Source organism: Anabrus simplex, chromosome 2, assembly GCF_040414725.1.
Source record: "Anabrus simplex isolate iqAnaSimp1 chromosome 2, ASM4041472v1, whole genome shotgun sequence".
Classification (NCBI taxonomy): domain Eukaryota; kingdom Metazoa; phylum Arthropoda; class Insecta; order Orthoptera; family Tettigoniidae; genus Anabrus; species Anabrus simplex.
Window position 1 is genome coordinate 132,453,385 of NC_090266.1, and position 25,271 is coordinate 132,478,655.

A 25,271-nucleotide genomic window follows, 5' to 3' on the forward strand; every position below is an offset into this window, starting at 1 on the left:
ATTCTGGTAATACCATGTCAGTTAAGTTGCATTTTAATTTTCGTCTTTCCATAAGATTGGTGTTCACCTTGGTGCTGTTTTTATAGAAAAACATTTACTACTCTTTTTAAGACGAAGATTCACTAATAGTTTCAGACAAGGTTTTAAATTGACATTGTGATAATTTTAATTGTTTATGTTATCACGTTTTTAGAAATGCTTTAATATTGTTTTTTAGATGTAATATAATTTGGTTTTTTGACTACTGTGCCGGGCTGAGTGGCTCAGACGGTTAAGGCGCTGGCCTTCTGACCCCAGCTTGGCAGGTTCGATCCTGGCTCAGTCCGGTGGTATTTGAAGGTGCTCAAATACGTCAGCCTCGTGTCGGTAGATTTACTAGCACATAAAAGAACTCCTGCGGGACTAAATGCCGGCACCTCGGCATCTCCGAAAACCTTAAAAGAGTAGTTAGTGGGATGTAAAACAAATAACATTATTATTATTATTATTATGATTATTATTATTATTATTATTATTATTATTATTATTATTATTATTATTATTATTATTATTATTATTATTATTATTATTATTATTATTATTATTTGACTGCTGTAATTTTAATTTTACTGTAGTCTTTTTAATATCTTTACGACTGTTCAGGAACATCATTTTTAGATTTAAAAATTAAGGCTGAAGATGCTCTTTATATGAGCGAAACATGTCCTTTAGAAGAATTAATTGTATGAAAAGGTGATAAAGGTGATTTGTATTGAATAGGTGGACAAGAAATACTTATTATTATAATTGATGTGAATAATATCATTCAATATGGAACAACCACAAGGATAATGACCTGTAACAGTAGCCAGTAATCGGGAAATAGTGGGTTCGAACCCCTCTGTCGGCAGCCCTGAAGATGGTTTTCCGTGGTTTCCCATTTTCACAGCTGGCAAATGCTGGGGCTGTACCTTAATTAAGGCCAGGCCGCTTCCTTCCCATTCCTAGGCCTTTCCTATCCCATTATCGCCATAAGACCTATCTGTGTCAGTGTGATGTAAAGCAAATAGAAAAAAAAAAAAGAAAGAAAAAAATGTTCGGTTGATGTCTGGTCTGATGTCTGATAGTGTAACATTTTTCAAATGACTACATATTTGCCTGAATTTCTCATTTGTGTCCTTGACAGTTTTATTCACAACTGACCAGTCAGTTAAAACATATCTATGGGGCACGTTAGTCACTATCACATTTGTATGGGTCAGCTTACCTAGAATCCTTTCCAGAATGCTAGTGTGCTAGTTAAGAAAGCATTCTTGACATTGATGGACTTTTATGTTGTCTCTTCTAGGATATCAGCTCACAGCCTTCTCTCTTTAAACTGCTGGTAAATTCCTTGTGTCCTACAATCTACGGACACGAACTGGTAAAAGCAGGCTTGTTACTTGCTCTGTTTGGGGGCTCCCAGCATCACAAAGATGGACGATGTGATCCACATGTTTTAGTGGTTGGAGATCCTGGCTTGGGCAAGTCACAGATGTTACAAGCATGTTCTAGTGTTGCTCCCAGAGGTAGGTTGGAAAAGTTCCATCTTCAAAAGTTTCATTATCGTTCATTACTTATTTTGTGAAGTTGTGCTTTGTATTAAGCTGGACCGGGCGAGTTGGCCGTGCGGTTAGGAGCGCGCAGCTTTGAGCTTGCATCCGGGAGATAGTGGGTTTGAACCCCACTGTCGACAGCCCTGAAGATGGTTTTCTGTGGTTTCCCATTTTCACACCAGGCAAATTAATTAAGGCCACAGCTGCTTCCTTCCCATTCCGAGGCCTTTCCTGTCCCATTGTCACCATAAGACCTATCTGTGTCGGTGCGTCGTAAGGTAACTAGCAAAAAAAAAAAAAGTCGGCTGGGAAATGATTGAATCCTGACCCCAAGAGTTCCTGTCTTGAATGTGGGTTATATCAGAGTTTTTTCTACATTTACTGTTGGCAAATACTGTTAGAGTACATTATTTCAAGTCCTCAGACACCTTTTTCAATCCTTAGCTCCATGTATTAAGAATATTCATGGATGACATTGATTTATCCTTAAGAAAATGGTCTGGCAACAAAGCAAAATAGAAATTTCTAAACTAAAATTTTGTCTCAATAGTGCTGACATACATTTATTATAACCTAGATGTAAACCGTTAGGAATACCATACCCTTATTTTGTTGCCAATAATAAAAAAAAGATAAATTATTGCGTGATCTTGTAAACTAGTGGTACTGAGTCTGTTGTCTTTGCTCATGTCTGACCTTCATTCTATATCAGTGTCACATTTCCTACTTAAATGTGCATTACAGGGAAGAATTTCCTGTTATTTTTAGCATGTTATCTTTTAATCATATCTTTCCTTGCATTATGTTCTTAATGGTTTCTTGAACTCATTTAAACTCTAGGTACTGAGTGAGTTGGCCGTGCAGTTAGGGGTGCATTGCTGTGAGCTTGCATTTGGGAGATAGTAGGTTTTATCCTCAATTTTAGCAGATCTGAAGATGGTTTTCTGTGGTTCCCCATTAACACACCACGCGAATATTGGGGCTGTACTGTAATTAATGCCACGGCTACTTCCTTCCCACTCCTAGCTGTTTCCTATCCTATCGTTGCCATAAGACCTATTTGCATCGTTGCGACATAAAGAAACTCTAAAAAAAAAACCTCCTGGATAAAATTCTTTTAGTTAAATAAAACCTTCTAATACTCAAAGGTGAACTTAATAATAAATGAACTAAAACAGTGAAATAATGCAAAATAATGCTTTTGCTAGTGAGAATTAGTGTTTATAGTGCACTCTGTTTTCTGGTATGGGCTAGAAGAAATTTTTTACTTTCATGCAGACCATCTCACCCTGTTCGACTTTGACAAAGTGGAAGTGACTGAGATATGAGCGATACTAGTAATGTCATTCCTTTTGCAACCAGTCGCTGTTATGAATGGTGTGAAAATATTGCTCGTAAGATCAGTCAGTGTGTGCATTTTAGTGGGCTAGTTGGACTTCTATGCAATAGCAACTTCTGGTCCACAGAGAAAAGCTTTGGGAATCTTACCTCGCTCCTCATTTCCCAAGTATGACTCTTCAGTGATGCCTAGGGTGTCTTTGACAGCTGATGGTAGAGCTGTTGAAGGTCCATCCAGCCTTTGGTCTGACTACTCAACATACATGCAATGGAAAATATAAAGATGGTGGAAAGTTTGCTATGACCAGATAAGTTTGAAATGGAGCCAAATGCATCTAATTCTACTGTCCATTGGAATCATTGATACAAGTCATTCAGTTTTAAGTGTAGCTGAAATTAAAGAAGTTGGGATATAACTTGATTTCCTGATTCATCCATGTGTTGTATGCTAGGTAATCAGTAGATAAACTGGCAGCCAAGTTCTGTTGTTCTGTTCAGTACTGGAATTCTGTTCCATGTACAGTAGGCCTACCTGTGCAGGAATCAGCTTCACCCCCGAATTTCTGTTAAAGTATGTCGGTCCTAATGTTTGCTCGTACATTGAAAGTTACTTACCAAGGCACCATCATTGATCATGAATCAATGTATAGGGAGTCCAGCTCCATGGCTAAATGGTTAGCGTGTTGGCCTTTGGTCCAGAGGGTCCCAGGTTCAATTCCTGGCCGGGTTGGAGATTTTAACCTTAAACGGTTAATTCCCTTGGCTCGGGGACTGGGTGTTTTTGCTGTCCCCAACATCCCTGCAACACGCACACCACACATAACACTATCCTCCACCATAATAACACACAGTTACCTATTCATGGCAAATGCCGCCCACCCTCATCGGAGGTTCTGACTTACGAGAGTTGCACCCGGCTAGAAATAGCCACACAAAATTATTATTATTAATATATAGGGAAATTAAGAATTAACTCTTCAGGAGGCGTGTGTTGCTAAATGGACAAAAACAACCTAGTAAGTTTTTAGACCATTATTTGCAATGTTTAAAGCAGCTTTGCAGTGACTGTAGTTTCAAGACCGTCACTTCTTCTTTTCTGGAATTTTTCCCCTTGCACGAAATCTGCTGTTCTACTGCGTCTTTTCCATAGGGCTCTGTTGTGAACATCTTAGAATTTGAGATCCACATTATTCATATTGTTACGAATAAAACTTCATCTGTTTCATTACTCTAATTTACTTCAGTATGACCTAATAAATGCACACACGCATATATGAACACACACAAGTTTAACCAGATATGAATGGCCACACTTACTAATTACTGTCTATTTACAAATCTCTCTTCTGTACACCGACCAGGGTGTCCCGGCCGGATGGAATTACCTGGGAACGGCTATAATTCTTGCTTTCACTTTCCCAAGTCCAGTCAACTCGTACAGCAGCTGTGTGTAGACTGCTGGATTTGAACACAGTGACACTGGCTACACAACACACTACGACTGTTCATTGGTTTGACTCCACAGATAGTCCAGTACTTCACACAGTCACATACAGCGAACAACTAAACTCTACAGTATTCCACACCAGGATGATACAACAGCGAACATTAACACGGGTCTATTTATTCTCGCACTCACGATAGCGGGTTTCCTCGCTGGCTCACAGTGATCCTCAGTCCACAGAATTACACAAACACACAGTACAGTCTTCTGTTCTGTCATCTCCAGTTCACGCACTCACTAGTCTCTCCGACACCACAGCAACAGCTTGCTCGTTCAGACCTCGGTGGGACATCAGCGACAGCCAACACCTCTGTCGCCCTCAGCCCAGCCACCGAACACCAACACACTGACTCCACCTTGGAGCCCAACTGTCACTCCGAGTCCAGTACTGACTTGGAGTCCAACACTGGCCGACTGACTGTCGGCGGCTAGCCTCCCTTTTTATAGCTCGCGTGAATTGAGCCAGAAATTTCGCGATGTTACTAGGGGCAGAACAGAACATTCTCATTGAATCTCCAAGATACTCACAAGTAAGCGGATCGACGAGAACAATACATGGAAAGGCTGGCTCCACCGCACAAGCCAGCTGGGAGATCCCAGGTCATGTGAGTCACTAGCCCCTTACTGGAAGTGCCGATAGGGGCTACCACGGGGCTGGCACTAGCAATATCATCCCTGAAGTTATCAGTCCACCTCTTTCGTGGTATACCATGCAGTCTACATCCTCCAGGATTGAGGTGAGTGCTGGCTTGGCCATAAAATCATATTCTTTTCTCGTTACATGACCACCCCACCAGAGTCGGACTTCTCTTGCTTTCCTCACAATTCGACCTACATTAAAATCAAAATAGGGATAACGGAATACGGATGCTTTGTAGGTAGGTTATCATGATTTAAAAACTCTGTGAAAATTCTTCATTGCTCGTCAACACTGCCTTGGATCCAGTTTGTGCCCTTGAAATACCACATAGGCAGGTAGAGTCGTATTGGATCAAGAACTAAAGAATTTACTCCTTTTATATCAGTTCAGAGAATGTCTGGCTTAATGGCTAAATGATTAGTGTGTTGGCGTTTGGTCCAGAGGGTCCCGGGTTCGATTCATAGCCGGGTCGGGGATTTTAATCTTCATTGGTTAATTCCACTGGCTCGTGGGCTGGGTGTGTGTGTGTCATCTTCAGCATTAGAATTCATCACATGTAGGGCCCCATCCTCATAGACGCGCAGGTCACCTATACGGCGTCAGCTCGAAACACCTGCACCAGGCTTCTTCGGAGGTCAAGAAACAAAAAAAAGAAAAAAAAAGAAAAAAGCAAACCTCATGGCACTACAGCCCTTGAAGGACCTTGGCCTACCAAGCGACCGCTGTTCAGCCTGAAGGCCTGCAGATTACGAGGTGTCGTGTGGTCAGCACGACGAATCCTCTCGGCCATTATTCTTGGTTTTCTAGACTGGGGTTGCTATCTCACCGTCAGATAGCTCCTCAATTCTAATCATGTAGGCTGAGTGGACCTCGAACCAGCCCTCAGGTCCAGGTAAAAATCCCTGACCTGGCCGGGAATCGAACCCGGGGCCTCAGGGTAAGAGGTTGGCACGCTACCCCTACACCATGGGGCCGGCCTCTTCGGAGGCTACACACCATTAATTGTTAGTTCAGAGAATTCTGTCTCTCAGAAAGCCCAGGAAAAGAGTGAATGTTTATCTTAAAGGCCTGATTCTCCTGTTCAGCTTGCAACATCATTATCATCCCATGCCTATCATGGAAATGCTAAGCATGGTCATAATGTTTGTCTGGCTCGAAATTTTCTCCTTTTGAATCAATTCAGAGAATTCTGTCTCTTCAGAAAGCTCCAGTGGCAGCTCATGAGATATAAATTGAGGGGGTCAACCAGACGGGAGCAGAACCAAGTAAATACATGAATGAATAAATAAATACATAAATAAATTCTTAGCTCACAAGGCACCATTGAACATATATGGTTTTCTGAGACGCCAAAGTGTCGGAATTTTGCCATGCATGAGTTCTTTCATGCTTCAGTAAATTTACAGACACGAGGCTGATGTATTTGACCACCTTCAAATATTGCCGGACTGAGCCAGGTTGAAACCTGCCAACTTGTGGTCAGAAGGCCAGTGCTCTACCATCTGAAATACTTAGGCTGACATTATTATTATTATTATTATTATTATTATTATTATTATTATTATTATTATTATTATTATTATTATTATTATTAGTATCCTCCAGATTTTTTAAATTTACAACAGTCTTATGAATATACAGAAAAATGAATTACAATGCACAGAATAGAGTGCATTGTATAGTAAAATAGTCAACTGAATACACTAAGGGTATTGTATAGTAAATAATGAACCCTGAATTAAGGAGTGAACCATCATTCAGGCGGTTTTCATCCTTGCGAAGAAACTATTAAATATAACAATTAAATTGTTGGATTTATCAATATCAACCACCGCACTCGCACTTGCTTTCGCAGTTACAAACTGACTACAACAGCAAGTTTGCAGCCTTCGAACAGCACTCCAGGGTGAAAAGATAGTACTGTTAGGAATCCCCAATCGGCCGTCCCTCCACAGTGCCAGCTGTGACCTCTGGACACATCGAGCTTGTGACCGAGGCTCCTGTTATGTTTGCAGTGTTCTCCCTTGTCCACATGCTCTGGCAAAGTAGCAGAAAGGTTTCCTTATAACATCGCTCCTTCAGTCACAGAGGGGTTATGTCTGGCTGCTTCATCTTCATTTAGCACTGTGACTAGCAGAATAGAAGCATAAGATACATATAATTCGCTGTATGTATGCCATGATGACGTAAATACCTTCATTTCGATTATTTCCTAATTTTAATTTCTACCTGAAAAGCAAGGAGGCTCATATCTTGTAAGAGAATGTAGAGGAGCAGGGGCTAAGGGGGGGGGGCACGTGACCCTGCGCCCTTAAAAAGGAGCTGTCACTGGAAAGCTCAGAGGAAAGTGAATGTGTGTCTTCAAGACCTGATCCTCCTGTTCAGCTTGCGACATCATGATCATCCTGTCCCTATTCTGGAAACACTAAGCATACTCATAATGTCCGTCTGGCCAGAAATATTGTGTCACATTTGCAAAACAAAAACCATTTTTTTTTTTTTTTTTAAAGGCTGTTGGAAATCCAAATCACAGCATGCTTGAGGTAGATTGAAGGCAGTGACTACTTCAGTTTTGGTGGCAACACCTTCTACAGTTATAATTAAATTAAAATTAATGTTGTTTCAGCATAAGCCTTTGTCAATACTGCTAGTCTTCAAAACTTCATTAGCTATTATAATGCTCATAATCATCAGCTGAAGGTGTTTCCATCCCAAGGCACAGTCGACATGGCCTTAACTTCATAAATGGAAAGATAGATTAGGTTAAATGCTTGACTGTTCATACCCTAAGATCAATGCAAGCTGTTCATACCCTAAGATCAATGCAAGCATCATTGTCCTGTGGAGACCAAGACATATTAAGCATGTGCATCGTGACCCAAGCTAATGTGGCATTTTACCAAGGTCCTTAAAACTATAATTACTACAGAGAGAGGTAGCATATTTAACTATAGACTAAATTTATTCGAGTACTATTTACAGTTATTTAGAAGTTTGTTTGCGTTCCTTCTTGACACAGTTTTTTCTCATGGATGTAATTGAACACAGCCTTGTTGTGTGTCAAGCTCATGTCACCAGCATGACCTCTCACAGCGCAGTGTCATTCCAGAATAGTTCACCTCACAACTAACTAGCCTCACTGTGCTCCATTGAGCTGCCTGACATACTCACTTCTCGCTGAAATGAATCATCACGGACTCACGACCATCCTGTAAATAAATGTTCTTACTCATGACTTACTCACCCCTATCCTCAGCTGCACTCTTTATGTAGGCCCGTCGATGATTCCTGTGATTTCCATTTCCAGATCATCCTGGGTGAATTCTTCATTGTTAACTAGCTCCAGTTTCCTCCAAGAGCTTCTTTATCATGAGCCTCAACAATTCGCTGACTGCATTGTTTTGTTTGCTGCTGGCCTGCAGACATCTTCGCCTCTCACCACCATTGTGGATTTAATCCTCTGTACTTTTGGCCTTCATTGTCTCACTAATATAACATCTGTAGAACTGTACTCAAACTTGACCCAAATTTTATCCCAATTGCTGTTAAATCAGAAGTGATATTCTCCAGATAATGTGAAATTTATTACACCTGAGATCTGTAGATTGCTGTCTGATGACTCAAGCATCTGGATTTTTATGTAATTACATATCTTTTGTTATGTATCTCCCTGAAAACTTAAAATGTGTATAAATTAGGCTAGTAGGATCATTACATTTAATTTTAATGCTGTTTACAGTATTTCTACATTTTTTTACAACATTATATGTTTAAAAGTGAAACATTTTTCATAAATCAAGCTTCTTTGGCAACTGCTTAATTAAACACTTTATCACATATTATTGAATTTTTAAAATTTAAAATTAAAAGTTGTCAGTATGGTAATGAAATACATATTCCTGCTTTGAAAGCATGACAGGTCAACCACTTAGGTGTAATCTGGTATTTCCCAGCTTAACTTTTCATCTTGCGCTTCCGAATTAGCTCTAGAAAACATAGCCTGATTGATAGGTCTCGATTCACAATTGACTCAACATCCTTCCACCTATATGCAGCTTAACTTTCAGCACTATCTTTCGTTAACCTGGCATTACCAGAAAATGGAAGTGACAAAGTGTGTAGGGTATTTCCTTACTCCACTGCCTAGAGGCAGATTACTAACTCAGTAGTTTCTACAAGAAAGCAGGTAGGCACTGAGAAGGGAGAAATGAGGGTTGTATTTTGTTCACAAATATTTACAGTTAAGTAGTGGGATGGCCATTTGAAGTACTTCCAGGAGTAGAGGACATGATGTTTTGTCACAGACAGTAGTTCTGTAGATACTTTCTCTGTTGTAGAGTTAACAGTGAGGTATGTAGTATTGCTGGATGCACTATTGGTGCTTATTGAGAGAGTGAGTTTTTTCCTTCCATTTAGTGCTACCAATATTGGTGTTTAGTCTTTTGTTGGTAGTAATTAAGATTAGTGGTTATTTAAATTTTACATTGAGTAGTTCTGTTTGAGTACGGTAAATTGTGTATTCTTAGTTACGTAGGTTAGGTTTATTCTGTTTCAATTTTGGGTTGGGGGAAACAAGAAATATTATTCTCCTTAAAAAAAAATTTCAATGTCAGTAGGTTTGTTGGTAGAATACTTACAAAGACAGGATATTATAAGAAGTTGTAACTTCTGCAGATTTAACATTTATGCAGGCGATAGTCACGGTATTTCGTATACATGGCAATTCAAGAGCTGATCCACTGATTCCGCCTATCACTAAGATAATAATTTCTTCAATTAAATAACTGGATGCCTTTGTAAATTTTGTTTAAAGAAAGAAAATCAAGAGTATGTACAGTATTTCACCGGCGGAACAGTTAAGTCATTCTTTTGTTATCGATTATTACCGCTCTTCATATTCACTCTTGCATTGCTGGCATACGGTTGAGGAAAAAATGGTATAGTGCAGTCAGGAAAACAAAAATAATATCACCTGATTCCTGTATTCTGATAACTTGTAGTTCTGAGTAGGTCAAGTCTACGGCATACTTTATCATTTGAACCCTCAATTTTTCAGCATTTAACAGTTTTAATTTCAAAATCAAATCAAAATCTCTTTATTTGCAAATGAGGTGTCTACCTCGGTGGCAAATGGTACACTAAAATACATTATTGTCAAGCACTAAATATTAAATTAACAAGAGAAGAAAATTTTCCTGTAATACAATATTATACAATTTACGCTAACAATGTTTTCTATTAAACACACAGCTCATCCTTAATAAATTTATATTGTTTAAAAAATTCTACTTATAATACCTCCTGTACTACTTACAAATATAGTCAACTGATATACAGTATGTGGAATTACTTTAAATGATACTATACAACTGGTATAAGATTAATATTTACATTGGATTTATTTATATGTCGGCAGCCCTGAAGATGGTTTTCCATGGTTTCCCATTTTCACACTAGGCAAATGCTGGGGCTGTATCTTAATTAAGGCCACGGCCGCTTCCTTCCCACTCCTAGCCCTTCCCTGTCCCATCGTCGCCATAAGACCTATCTGTGTCGGTGCGACGTAAAGCAGCTAGCATTTATTTATTTACTTTTTTTTTTACCCGTTCTGGAACCTAAGTAGCATAACGACCTGCTGCGTCTTAACAAGAGCCCCTTTTGCCACCACTTTTCAGAGTTCATGAAGGGCCTTCACAGCTACCGTAGCGGTCCCAGGGCCCTCGAAGTCCTCACTGTACTTCACCCCTACATGCAGTCCCCTACTTCGGCTGTCCAAAGTCCTTAGACCATGGGATGGAATTAATTTATTCACACACATTTTTTTTTATTTACCTAACCTGCACTGGTCGATTGCCCTCTAACACTTCATTTATTTTCTCTGTTGCTGTTTATTCTCTTCTTAAATATCTGTACAGATTTTGGAAAAGGATCAAACACTACCCCTGGTAAACTGTTCCACTCCTTCACGCCCTTCCCAATGAATGAAAATTTACCCCAATCGCTTCTGCTAAAATTCCTTCTAATTTTATATTTGTGGTAGTCCTGCCAATATATTTATTTTCCAACTGAAGCCTCTCACGGATATCTTCCCATGCTTCTTCTCTTGTATAGGCTCTATATAACCCTATAAGTCTAGTTTTCTCCCTTCTCTTACTTAAAGTTTCCCACCCAAGTTCCTTTAACATTTCTGATATACTACTCTTTCTCCTGAAATCCCCTGTTACAAATCTTGCTGCTTTTCTCTGCACACTATCTATTTCTTTTATTAGGTATTCTTGGTGAGGATCCCAAACACTGTTTGCATATTCCAATAATGGATGAACCATACTCAATTAACTTTTTTCTTTTAATTCTTTGTTGCATCCTTTAAGTAGCCTCATTATGACATGTAACGATCTGTATGCTTTCCCAACAATATCATCAACATGACCCTTCCAGTGCAAATTACTTTCAAATCTCACACCTAAGTATTTGCACTTGCCATCTTTTGGGATAACTACCTCGTCCAAAGTATATTCAAATTCAGTTTTAAAGCTCATGTTTGTAAAAGTTGTAACAGTTGATTTGCCTCCATTAACCTTCATATTATTTTCTTCAACCCATTGTTGGATACTTTCAAGGTCCCTTTGTAATTCTGAACAATCCTCAATGTTGTTTATTTCCCTATAAACAATTATGTCATCTGCATACAATCTTATTTTTGATGTTATATTGTTCCCTAAATCATTTGCTTATATTAAGAAAAGTAACGGACCGATGATACTACCCTGTGCAATTCCCTTCCAAACTTCCTCTTCCTGAGATACATTATTTCCTACTTTGACTTTCTGAACCCCTGAATTTAGAAATGTTTTTATCCAATGTGTAACCCTTACGTCCAATCCTATTCCCTCCAATTTCTTTAATAATATTCCATGTTCCACTCTATCAAAGGCTTTGGAAAGATCTATGGCTATGCAATCTAACTGACCTCCTGAATCCAATTGATCTGATATGTCCTGCTGAAATCCCACCAGTTGTGCCTCACAAGAAAATTTCTTTCTAAATCCATACTGGCTCCTCATGAACCAATTTTTATCATCACATATCCCTCTGATGTACTTTGATATTAAACTCTCCAGTATTTTTTACAAACTATACTTCATATTCTTCATATTCTTCATATACTTCTGTTAGCTTGTAGGAATACAAAAATAACAACCTTGTAATCTAAATATTTAAAGCAGTAGTCTGATTTTTGTTCCAGCGATTTAAAAAAAAAAAAATCTTTTTTTTTGCTAGTGGCTTTACGTCCCACCGACACAGATAGGTCTTATGGCGATGATTGGATAGGAAAGGCCTAGGAGTTGGAAGGAAGCGGCCGTGGCCTTAATTAAAGTACTGTCCCAGCATTTGCCTGGTGAGAAAATGGGAAACCACGAAAAACCATCTTCAGGGCTGCCGACAGTGGGATTCAAACCCACTGTCTCCCGGATGGAAGCCATGCGCCTGTGACCGCACTACCAACTCGCCCGTCCAGCGACTTTTGAAGAACAGCTGAACCGATCGACATCGTAAATCATTCTGACAAAACCTCTTGACCTGTAGATTTGCAGTGTGTCTTTGAAAGCATAAAAAATTTTGCAGTATATTTTTAAATTATTAAAGAAAAATGTTGCAATCTGATTTGCCAAAGTGCTCACCAGTACTTCAAGGCCACCTGAATGTGGTAGCGCTGAGGCATACGGTGAAAGAGGGGAAGTGGAAGGGGGCAAGCATGCATGCACAGTCAAAAGTCTTCGTGGTCAGCTGTTCCAGTCTGTTTGTGTTGTAGTTGCAGGGAGTTGCTTAGTTGAGAAGGAAGCTATTCTGCGCAGTGTTGCTGTCTCCTTGTAGTTCTCCCTGTATTCGCTAGTTTGAAATGATGTTGGAGAAATGTAAAGTTCTTTTCTCCTTGTCGTAGTTTTAATACTAAGCCTGTGAAATTCTTCCACTCCGGTAGTTATGAAAGTGAGTCGATCCTCCATGTCATAATTTACTATTATGGAAACCCTAAAGATTGTACCAAATGTGTCAATTTTCAAATCTGATTTGGCTGATATTGTGCTCATAGTAAACCAGGAGCAACTTTCATTTTAATTAATGAAATCCTTGATGTGCCCCAGCGAAACAACACAAATGTAAAAAATGCATTTATGATCATTGGATCTGTACACACTGGAAAGGCGTCTCCGAAGACCTTAAAAAGTAGTTAGTGGGACGTAAAACAAATAACATTATTATTATTACACACTGGAAAAAGGTATATATACCAATGCTTAATACAAAAGTGGTTCATTTTAGAGCTTAGAGCTTAGTTTAGAGTTTAGGTAGATGCTGAGGACCTGCCACGAGTGACAAGATTCAAGTATCTTGGCTCCACGATAACTGATGATGGCAGACATGTTGAAGAGGTCAATGCAAAGGATATCCGCAGCCTGGATGAAATGGAGAACAACCACCAGCGTCATTTGCGACCAGAGGATGAAAGATAATATCAAATCAAATATCTATCGTATTGTCGTACGACCTGTTGCACTGTTTGGTTGCAAATGTTGGCCAAATACAACCGAGACAGAGCGTTGATTAGGTGTCAAGGAGACTAAGATGCTGAGATGGACAGCTGGTGTCACTAAATGGAATCACATCTCCAATGAATCATCAGGGAGAGATTTGGTGTTGCTCCGATTCAAGAAAAAAAATGCTCGAGAGCCGTCTATGTTGGTGTGGACATATACTAGATGCCGACATTATCGCAAAGACGGGTTACATGTTTGAAGCCGCCAGTAGGAGACCAAAAGGACGACCAAAACAGCGATATTCCGATACTGTTCACGCAGATCTGAAAAGCATCAGTCTCCACCCTGACATGGCCCAGGACAGAACTACTGTAAATGGAGACAACGAATCCATGTAGCAGACCACGCCACCAGGAGGGACAAATGCTGAAGAAAAAGTAGTAGTTAAGTGGCACCAATTTCTGATTCACTTGGCATTTTTTATCACGAATAATAAAGCTGAAGGGAAAACACTGGAACCTGCAGAATTCAGCCTGTGATGTAAAGGTTTGAACTTTTGACACCCTAAAAAGTAAATCCTTCACGAAATATGTTCCCCATTGAACATCGTGTTTTGAAGGGTTTCGGCTGATAAATATTTAGTTTTAACTACATTTCTTTTGTTTCAGTTAACCTGTTGTAATTAGGATATTTTTTAATGCAATTTAGAATTATTGTAGTGTAATTATTTTATTAAAAATTATCAAATCTTTATGTAGTTGGGGAAAGTCTCTCCAGGAATTAAGCTCTTACTTAATTTCTATAGTTTTAGTTAACATGTAATTAGGATAGGTTTAAGTGGAGTTTAGAATTGTGGTGTAGATATTTTTATTAGATAGTATCTTGCTTGTGTTTTGGTTTAATAATAATAATAATAATAATAATAATATGGCGTAGGCCCAGTGGGAAACCACTGCAATCAGCCACCCGAGTACCGGCGGGAGAACCGAAGCATGGGGTATGGAGGAAATGCCATCCCGAGTCGAACACCAGGCTCTCTCCAAGGCTTACAACCTTGGAAGTAACTTGGTCGATGTAAAACTACACCGACCCCAAACTACAAGTTTTCAACTGCAAAGCATGGAGGAAAATTCAACAGGAAATTGTACCCCAGGTGGTAACCAATCCACCGTCGCCTTGAGTGACGTAAGCAGGCCTTCGGATTCTGGGGAGCCTGCACCTACATGCAAGGAGTTATCGGAGACTCCTAGGAACAAAATCAGCCACAAACACCAAAATTCTTTTGCGACCTTCAATGCCAACTCCCTCTTGAAAGTTGGTAAACTCAAACATCTTACGGATGTCCTCTCCCATCATGAAATCCTAATTACAGCAATTCAAGAGTCAAGGTTTACTGATGAACATGCGTTTGAATCACAAGGTTATAGAATCTTCAAAGGCAAAACTGGCAAATGTGTGATGAAAACTGTTCCACACCTTGGTACAGGATTTATTGTCAGCAGGAAAATTATTGATTCAGACACTGATTTCAGCTCTCCTAACAGCAGTGTCTCGATGCTTAGCTTTCGGAGTAAGAACAACGTACACACGCTTGTGAACGTACATGCGCCAATCAACCAAGCAAACAAGAAAGACCCAGAAGGAACAGACAAATTCTGGGAGGACCTGGAAGATGTTATATCAAAAATTCCTGACAAACACACAATCATTTTGCTTGGAGACTTCAATGCCCAGATTGGCAAAGAAAGGAAATTCCAAAATATCGTTGGAAACTATCCAGCCCACAGACGAACCAACCGAAATGGGGAAAGGCTTATAGAGCTTTGTAAGGCATTCAATCTTGTTCTTAAGTCAACAGCCTTCAAACATCTACCGAAAAAACAAAAGACATGGATTTCACCAAATCCTCACTTGGGAGAATTTCAAATAGATCATGTTGCCATTGCACGAAAAGCAACACAAGAGATCCAAAATGTTAAAGTCCTGAGAAGTGCTAACCTTGACTCAGACCACTGTCTATCCAAGATCAAAATTAAGCTTCATCCAAGAAACACCAAGAGAGGTAAGATAAAGAAAACTAGCAAATTTGATACAGAAAAGCTGAAAACTAGCGAAGAATTCACCCAGAAACTTCAGTCTTTGGACACAGAAAATTGGGAACAACTGAAAAATGCCATTGTTGAAACGGCTGAGGAGACAGTATTGCTAAAGAAACCAAAGAAGCATCCGTGGTGGACTCAAGAATGTGATGAAGCCATAACACAAAGACAAATCGCTTGGCAAAGGTGGAATTCCCTGAAGAATCCAGAAAGATATAAAGACTTTCTGAAGGCTAGGAAACATGCAGCGAAAGTGATCTGCCAAGTAAAGCGCACATTTGATAAAATCCAACTGACACAGATCGAGCAGGACTTTAATAAGAATAATACTAGGGATTTCTATAGAACCTTCAAACGCAACCTCACCAAGTCTACATTTCCGAGATCACAATGGAAAAGTTGCCTACAACGACAAGGATAACTGCCAAATCTTGGCTAAATATTTTGAAACTCTTCTTAACTGCGAAGAACCAGAATCAGAATTCACCTTTGAAGAATCCAGACATCCCAACCCAGGCTCTTCTCCCCCCACAAAAGAGGAAATCAAACAGATAATTACATCATTAAAGAACAACAAAGCACCTGGAGAAGATGCGATAATTGCTGAACTCTGGAAGTCTGCAGGTGAAAAGGTGATTGATAAACTAACTGAGATCATTTGCGAGATCTGGGAAACAGAGAGGATCCCAAATGATTGGACAGCAGCCCTGATTCATCCCCTACATAAGAAAGGTGAGAAAACAGATGTAAACAACTACCGCGGCATCTCCCTTCTCTCAGTAACATACAAAATTCTTTCCAAAGCCCTTCAAACTCGGGCAGAAGAGCAACTTGATTCACAGTTGGGTGAATACCAAGGAGGCTTTAGAAAAGGACGATCTTGTGCAGAGCAGATCATGAACCTTAAGTCTGTCCTGTCGTACCTAAAATCCAGGAATAGGAATTTTGTAGTTACTTTTGTTGACTTCCAAAAAGCCTATGACTCCATAGATCGAGACACTCTCCTCCGCATTCTGAAGGAAATGGGCTTAGACAACAAAACGAGAGCTATCATTCAACAAATTTTAACCAGCACTACGTCCAGGGTGAAATTCAGGGGAGAAATTTCGAACGTCTTCGAAATCAAGGCTGGTGATAGGCAAGGGGATGGACTATCACCCCTTCTCTTCAACTGTGTTCTGGAGAAAATCATTCGGGAATGGCGCAAGGAGATGTGCAAGGAAGAGGTTGAGAATGGCCTTAGAATAGGATATAAGAAAGATGATCTTATCATAGACTGCCTAGCTTTTGCAGATGACCTAGCGATCTTTTCTGATTCCCTAGATACTGCTGAATAACAAATTAACCAACTGAGAATCCAAGCAGCAAAAGCTGGCCTCCAAATCTCTTTCCAAAAAACAGAGTTTATAACCAACATCAAGCCAGCTCCCAGAGAGCTCATTGTGGAACAGGGAAAAATCAAGCAGGTGGAAAAGTTTAAGTACTTAGGTGAGTGGATAGTACCTAACAACTCTGAGAAAGAAGCAATCATGTACAGAATCAACAAGATGGAGATGGCATATCAGCTGACCTGGAATGTCTACAACAAAAGATCAGTGTCCATCAACGCCAAGCTTAGGCATTATTGTTCGGTTGTACGCCCGGAAGCACTGTACGCAGCAGAATGCCTTGCAATGAACAGAAAAGGTCTGATGGAGAAGCTAGAAGCTAAAGAAAGAAAAATCCTGAGAAAGATTCTTGGACCAATCAAAGAAAATGATGAGTACAGGAGACGACACAACAGCGATCTGTACCAGCATATGGAGAGGATAACGGACACGATTCGGAAAAGGAGGATTAATTTTTATGGCCATATAGCACGCATGAGCACACAGAGACAGACCAATAGGATCTTTTCCTACTTTCTTAACAAGAAAACCAAGGGACCCTGGTTTATCGAAGTTGAAAAAGACCTTCAGGAAATAGGAATCACACTCGAAGACATCCAGAAACATGCTCCTCTCCAGAAAAAGCTCCAGGGATACAAGAGGTTCCAAGAAAGGCCAAAGTTGAAAACAGGCAAGAAGTGGACTGATGAAAGAAAGGAGGCTCACAGAACGAGAATGCGTGAGTACTGGGGAAGAATTAAAGCTCAAGGATGCAAATGGTTGAAATAACGTGGTCCATAGCAGGCCGAAACGATGAAAGAATAATAATAATAATAATAATAATAATAATAATAATAACAATCTGTATGTATATACATGTGTAGTGTAACTACACATTTCAGTTAACAGCCTGTTATTCCTAGTCGCTTATAATCAGAATATGTCTAAGTAGAATAATTGTATTGTTGTTAATTTATCAGTATCTTGCTTGCATTACTATCATGAAGTCTTTTCTGTGGTTGGTCGATCGGTCGGTCGGTCGGTTGGTTGGTTTTTTCTTTATACCCTCTTGTTCTTTATACCACTAACTGACAGGCCAATATCAGTGTCTGCTTCTGCAAGAAATGGCGCAAAATGTCGAAGCTCTAACAAGGGAGTTAGTGCACGTTGCGATTGCAATTTCATGAATGTTTTGGTTTGCATGTAACCGACCGACCGACCGACCACAGAAAAGACTTCATGATAGTAATGCAAGCAAGATACTGATAAATTAACAACAATACAATATTTGCCATTGACAATTACACTGCACGTTGCAATCATGCATGTTCAATTACCAAGTTCAAAAAATGGGTTGTCAGTTGCTCTTGGCAAAAGATTACGAGGATTAACATGTCCACAGAGTATAAAGTGCCAAAAACAGAGTTGCTTATCACAGTAGGAGCACTTCATGAATGCCTGCATTAAGCAGTCTTCCGAGTCACACTGCTTTTGAACATCAGCAATACGTTCAGGCAGTGTTTTAAATCTTTCTGGTCTGAAGTCATCACATCAAGCTACAGTCCAGGAGTACCAAACAAAGTCTGCGAAAAATGAAGAACAGAACTGATTGTCTAGAATACACATCAGTAACGAAATTGAATCCCTCAGCGATGGTCGTTGAGGGTACTGTGATCTTCAATCCACTTCAGCACCGCCTTGAACTGTCGGAAGAATACCACATCAAGTGGCTGAATGTAATGTGTGCAACGTGGAGGGATGGTTTGACTCTATACACCGTGTTTTGAGGTCAGATAGCATCGATATGTGTTCTGTCACGATGTCCCGAGCGAATCAGCCAGAGGAAGATACTTCTTTGCTGCGTATGGGAAGTAGACATCTTGAAAGTATTGTGTTTAGGATTTGTTTTGCAACTAGGCTGGACTTCGAGGCAACTTGAGTCAGATTTTGTGGTTTCAGTATGTGTTGCACTACTTGCACTCCAAACTGACCTATAGGTTCCAGGTAAATTACCAGCATCTTTGGAAATATGTATCCACTTGCCAACATAATGGGTTGGATGGTGTAAGAATGAGTTGTTGCAGGATCACTCCGCACCAAACTTCTTACTGGCTTCTCTCCCTTGAAATGATGATTTTGCGATGAGTGAATTGCTTTCTGTATATCACTTTCATAGGATACAAACTTCATGGTTCTGTTCTGTATTGAATTGTAATCACAATATAATTATTAAATTAATGGTTACCTTTCAATACTATAATATGCAATATTCTAAATTACATTAAATAGGGACTAGTTTCGGCCTGGGCTGGCCATCTTCAGCCTTAATGTAAAACATCTAGTAACTGAACAAATGTACATGAACACAATTGACATAAAACAAATGAAACAAATATATACAACTTGACATTAAAAACTGGGATGAAATTATGAGTAATTTAGAGTAAATTACGGTATGAGTAAATTTTCTAATTTACTCATAATTTCATCCCAGTTTTTAATGTCAAGTTGTATATATTTGTTTCATTTGTTTTATGTCAATTGTGTGCATGTACATTTGTTCAGTTATTAGATGTTTTACATTAAGGCTGAAGATGGCCAGCACCGAGCTCGATAGCTGCAGTCTCTTAAGTGCGGCCAGTATCCAGTATTCGGGAGATTGTGGGTTCGAACCCCACTGTCGGCAGCGCTGAAGATGGTTTTCCGTGGTTTCCCATTTTCACACCAGGCAAATGCTGGGGCTGTACCTTAATTAAGGCCACGGCCGCTTCCTTCCCACTCCTAGCCCCTTCCTGCCTCATCGTCACCATAAGACCTATCTGTGTCGGTGCGACGTAAAGCAAATAATGAAAAAAAAAATGGCCAGCCCTGGCCGAAACTAGTCCCTAGTTAATGTAATTTAGAATATTGCATATTATAGTATTGAAAGGTGGACCATTACAACATTAATTTAATAATTATATTGTGTATACCACTTTGATCGGTATTATATATGTATAAGTTCCATGTTGTTCATTAAGGAAATTATCTCATTGTGAAACTAGTCACATCTTTCATTCATGTCACCCTTTGTATTCCAGGTTTTAGTGGTTACACATTTTGCTGTTGCCCGTGAGCCAAGATGGTGTCTCTATTTAAACCGTGCAACCCATCCATGGATAGATCCAATGAATCGAGTCAGTCCTATTTCTTGGGCCTTTTCCAAACCCCAAGCATGAATATCCCAGTCATGAACATTCACGTCGAGAACAGTTCTCGCCAATCTGAATTTGTCAGCTACATAATTGTCAAGCACATGAAGTTTTGAGCGCTAGCCTTTTTCCCCTTACTCTACCACGTGACATAAATATCATAGATGATGTATGTCTTGCATCATACGATATCTTACTGTATGGAAGCTTAATCTTTTAGTTTTCCCAGAATCCTGGAATGCAGTTATCTCCTTTGCCTTTTCATAAAGATACATCACTCCACTTCTTCCTCTTTGGTGAGCTAGGCAGATAAGCAAATGACTGGCTTCCATCACTTCTTAACAATTCTTCTTCACTGTCAGGTTCTGGATCATCCATAATTTTTTCACAATCAGACAAATCGTCTTCTGCTTATTCATATTCTTCAATATAATCTATTGTATTTTCGTGATGTATATTATTACCATCGGTTGCCACAGTTTCATATATCACATTGATTATGAATGCAGCTACATTTCTCTCCTTTACTGTAATTTCTGTGGATCTTTTTCTGTGTCTGTAATGGCTGACAATCATGCTTACTATATTTCCAGGATTCATTACCACATGATTATGTTGACAGTGAGAGTAACATGACTCGCTACAAAATCAGTAACACCACAAATGGACGGCTTAACTGCCAACGTTGGTGCAACACAGATGGGGTTCATTATTATACTGGTTTCAGTTACAAGTGAACACTGTAAGGATCTAAATCATAAATATACAACAATTGACCAAGATTTGAAGATTTTACGGTACTCGATATACTTGATGATATTTATATTGATATTGACCAATACAGCAATTCTTCAAAACCAAACCCCATGGCACTACAGCCCTTGAAGGGCCTTGGCCTACCAAGCAACCGCTGCTCAGCCTGACGGCCTGCAGATCACGAGGTCTCGTGTGGTCAGCTCGACGAATCCTCTTGGCCGTTTTTCATGGCTTTCTGGACCGGGGCCGCTATCTCACCATCAGATAGCTCCTCAATTCTAATCACATAGGCTGGACCTTGAACCATCCCTCAGGTCCAGGTAAAAATCCCTGACCTGGCCGGGAATCGAACCCGGGGCCTCCGGGTAAGAGGCAGGCACGCTACCCCTACACCACGGGGCCAGCACAGTAATTCTTCACACAACTTAAATGGAATCAATGAGAAGAAGAATGCTTTACTTGATACTTTTGTCCCGCTCATTTGTCAGCAGTTGGTTAATAAAGAATTAGTTTCACCATTGAGGTTTCAGAACTAGACCCGCCCTTCCCTCAGTATCCCCCTCACGTTCCTTACCCCTTGTCCTTCCCCCTTCTCCTTCCCCCTTCCGCTTCACCTCCCAACCACATCATCTCTGACCCACCGCTATCTACACACGCTTACTGTCAATAGGGACATGAGGCAGAAAAGGTCGTACCACTCGAGACGACAGCCTCCTAATGTAAGTTTGTTTGGGCCTATATCCTTTCTTTTCATGTAATATTTTGTTTAATTTGGTTTCACCCGTTCATTCTTTCTTTTCTCCCATTGCAGACGATGCACACTCATTATCCCCTTATTGACGGCCTCGCTATATCGAGCAACATCGATTTCCACTTTTAAAAAGGACTAGGGCCTAGCAAGTTTTATGTTAACCAGAAGAGCTTTTAGATGAGAGGTTTTTTCTACCTGAACATTCACACGTGATTTAATATGTCAATCATGATCATTATCTTTTAATTCCCCACATTTTTCAGTGTTTTTATTTGTTTGCATATACATATAACATTTTAGCTTCTACTGAAGATGGCCTATAGATAGGCTGAAACATGTTTAGACTTTATCCCATCGAATGTAGATGGATTCTTGTATTGGAAAGGACAGTAAAGTGCCCCATGAAGCTATGGATCCTACATGTCAACAAGGTTGTGTTCAGGCAGAAGATGGCTCATTTCTGGTCAGAGCAGTGTTCTTATGGTCACAATTAGGCCCCATTGTCCAGCTGCAGGGAGGGCTGACAGGTGAACATAATGTGGACATTCTTTCAGACCATTTGCATCCCTTTCTGGCCCTAGAGTACCCTGATGGAGATGCCATGTTTCAACAGGACAGTTCGCCATGTCTCCAGTCTGTGGTGGCACGCAGGTGGTCGGAGGAACACTCCAGTAAAGTTAAGACCATGGATTGGCCCTCCAGATCCCCCGGTCTTAATCCAGTCGAGCATTTATGGGATGCTTTCGATGCTGGTGTACACTCCACGAACCCCGCACCAACTACACAAGACCGTTTGTGGGTAGCAGTGCAAGATGCGTGGGTCCACATCCTTCCAGAACGATTCCAACACCTTGCAGAGTCGACATCTAGCCGTAATGCTGCCGTTTTGAGGACTTGCTTAGGAGCAAGTCGTTATTAACATCACATTCGGTGTCCTCCCATGACTTTTACCCACTCATTGTACATTTTTATAATCAGCACCTCAAACATATTCATACAAACCAAAAATTAACTGCAATTGTGATCACAGCTTATGCTAACTCCCTTATAAGATGAGATTTTATCTTCCTCAGCTACAAAAAGTCTGCAGTATAAGAATTTTGAATCATGATGTCAAGGACTGCACCAAAACTGAGAGGGGACGTATCTTCAACCTGGGTTGATAATACACCCCCTGGTCCATCTGAAGGTGCTAAGTCGACTATCTTGCCTCTGGTGCCTGTAGCAGATCATAGTGGGTTATAAAATACTGAAATATATAACTCGAATAGGTGTCATTTACAAAATACTTGCAGAAATAAATAACTCAGTTGAGCATGAACACATCTTCTCTCAAGGTGATGGTCATAAGTCTGACAAGGCTCCAAATTTGCTACTATTTAACCCTGAAATTGAATCTGGGTGGCATGCCAGGTTTTTCTTTACTCCAATAAAAAGATTCGCCGGAAGTTTCACTACGTGAATTTACTCCCGAAACAAAGCAAAACAATAACAACAATAATCATCACTTGATGGTACCAACTCATTTTGCCACTTACACAAACTAAAAAATCCACAGTCGACAAACAACAAATGACCATCAAAGGGTAGAGAAGGGTCCACCTCTTCAAGAGTATTGCATATATAATCACTGCCTGCTTCCTACAGCAAGTCAGTGCTTGTTCCCTATCCACTTCTCTTTATTTACATGGCCTGCCTGCTTCCTCCAGCAAGTCAGTGCTTGTTCTACATCAGACATTAGATATTTCCTTCTTTGCCTGAGGCCCTAAGTCAACTTAAATACATCATATTGTAACAAGATCATAACCTTAATTTTTGTTTTTATATATACAGTAAAACCTGTCTTAACGGACACCTCTCTCCGGCGGACACCCCTCATTGGCGGACGATTTTCTAGGTCCGTAATTAAATGCCATGTTGTGTATGTGTAATTTATCCCTCTTATTCGGACACCCTTTATTACGGACACGAACACACCATAGCCATGAGAAACTCCAATTAAACCTCTCCTAACGGACACTTTCTTTTTCAAAAAATTCTGTATTTGTGTCCTGTACAGTATGTATTCGCTTACTTTTTTCACAGCCGGTACTTCCAAGAATCACAGACACTGTAACTTTTGATCCTGGCTGTACACATTCTTGGAAGGCAACACTAAGCTACGCTATCACTTCCGGAAGTTGTGTGATCTGACATGCTCGACAGCCCTGGAATTCGTACCTTCACTGTCAGGTTACTTTCATTGACTCGTGGGCTTTTGATGTGTTCAATTTTACGTTAGTAAGTGTGTGTAAACATGGCTCCGAGGAAGTTTTTAACTTTAAAAGAAAAGGTAGGCATAATAGACTATCATAAACGTGAGAAGTATGGTGTGCGTAAACTGTCCGAAGTGTTTAAGATTGGAAAGACACAGGCAGCTGAAATTGTGAAAAAGCAAGAGGAACTAGTGAAAGAATGGCATTTAAATGGCAACGAACAGCGCATTAAGCTGTTTCAAAGTGGTAGTGGAGTTCACATTGACAAGGCAACGCTAGAGTGGTTCTCTAAAATAAGAAGTCAGAATGTCCTTGTCTCAGGACCAATCATACAAGCAAAAGCATTAGAATTTGCGACAGAATTAGGTATTGGAGATTTCAAAGCCTCGAATGGCTGGCTAGAAAGATTCAGAAAGCGATATGGTATCATCTTCAGAGTGATTTGTGGAGAATCATCCAGTGTTAATATGGAGATTGTTGACAACTGGCAAGAAAAAATACCATCAATCATAGACGGGTATGCTCCGGAAAATATTTTGAATGCCGATGAAACTGGATTATTTTTCCGTGCTTTACCCGACAAAACTTTGTGTTTCAAAGGAAATCGTTGTACTGGTGGAAAAGTTGCAAAAGAACGTCTTACGGTCTTGTTATGTGCAAGTATGAGTGGAGAACGGGAGGAGCCCCTTGTGATAGGAAAAGCTGCAAAACCAAGGTGTTTTAAAAATATGGACGTTACGAAGTTTGGCACTGAATGGAAAGTGAATAGGAAAGCATGGATGACCAGAGAAATAATGACAGAGTGGCTAGGACAATTGGACAGAAAAATGATACATCAGGAGCGAAAAGTGAAGGAGAACAGTACAGCCGTAGAAACTGCCTCCTAATCCATGGAGTCTCCGAGGAACCGCGGGAGGACATTTACGGAAAATTAGGGAAACCTTCCGAACGAAGTTGAACGTGGACTTCATGATGGAGAGCTTCGACCGGTGCCACAGGATTGGGCAGCCTCAGCGCTCAGCAGCTGACATGGTATCTACAGGCAGGCGCCCAATAATAGGTAAATTTACCCGTTACCACGAACGTGACCGAGTGTGGAAAACGAAGCGGCTCCTGAAGGGCACAAAGGTACTCATCACAGAGTCCCTCACCAAAACCTGAAAGTGCATATTAAACCTGGCTAGGGATCACTTCGGGCCATCGCGTGTATGGACCCAAGACGGACGCATCGTAATTCACCTGCCTAATGGGACGAAAAG

General features: G+C 40.2%; 1 protein-coding gene across 4 annotated transcripts in view; it reads left to right on the forward strand.

Moving 5' to 3' along the window:
* The window catches only part of LOC136862701 (DNA helicase MCM8), a 661,148-nt gene that overhangs the window by 300,625 nt on the left and 335,252 nt on the right, over positions 1-25,271 (forward strand). For all 4 annotated transcript variants that reach the window (XM_067138906.2, XM_067138907.2, XM_067138908.2 and 1 more), the window contains exon 9: positions 1,328-1,547. In XM_067138906.2, coding sequence (XP_066995007.2) covers positions 1,328-1,547 — 220 coding nt within the window. The remainder of the gene's footprint in view (positions 1-1,327; positions 1,548-25,271) is intronic.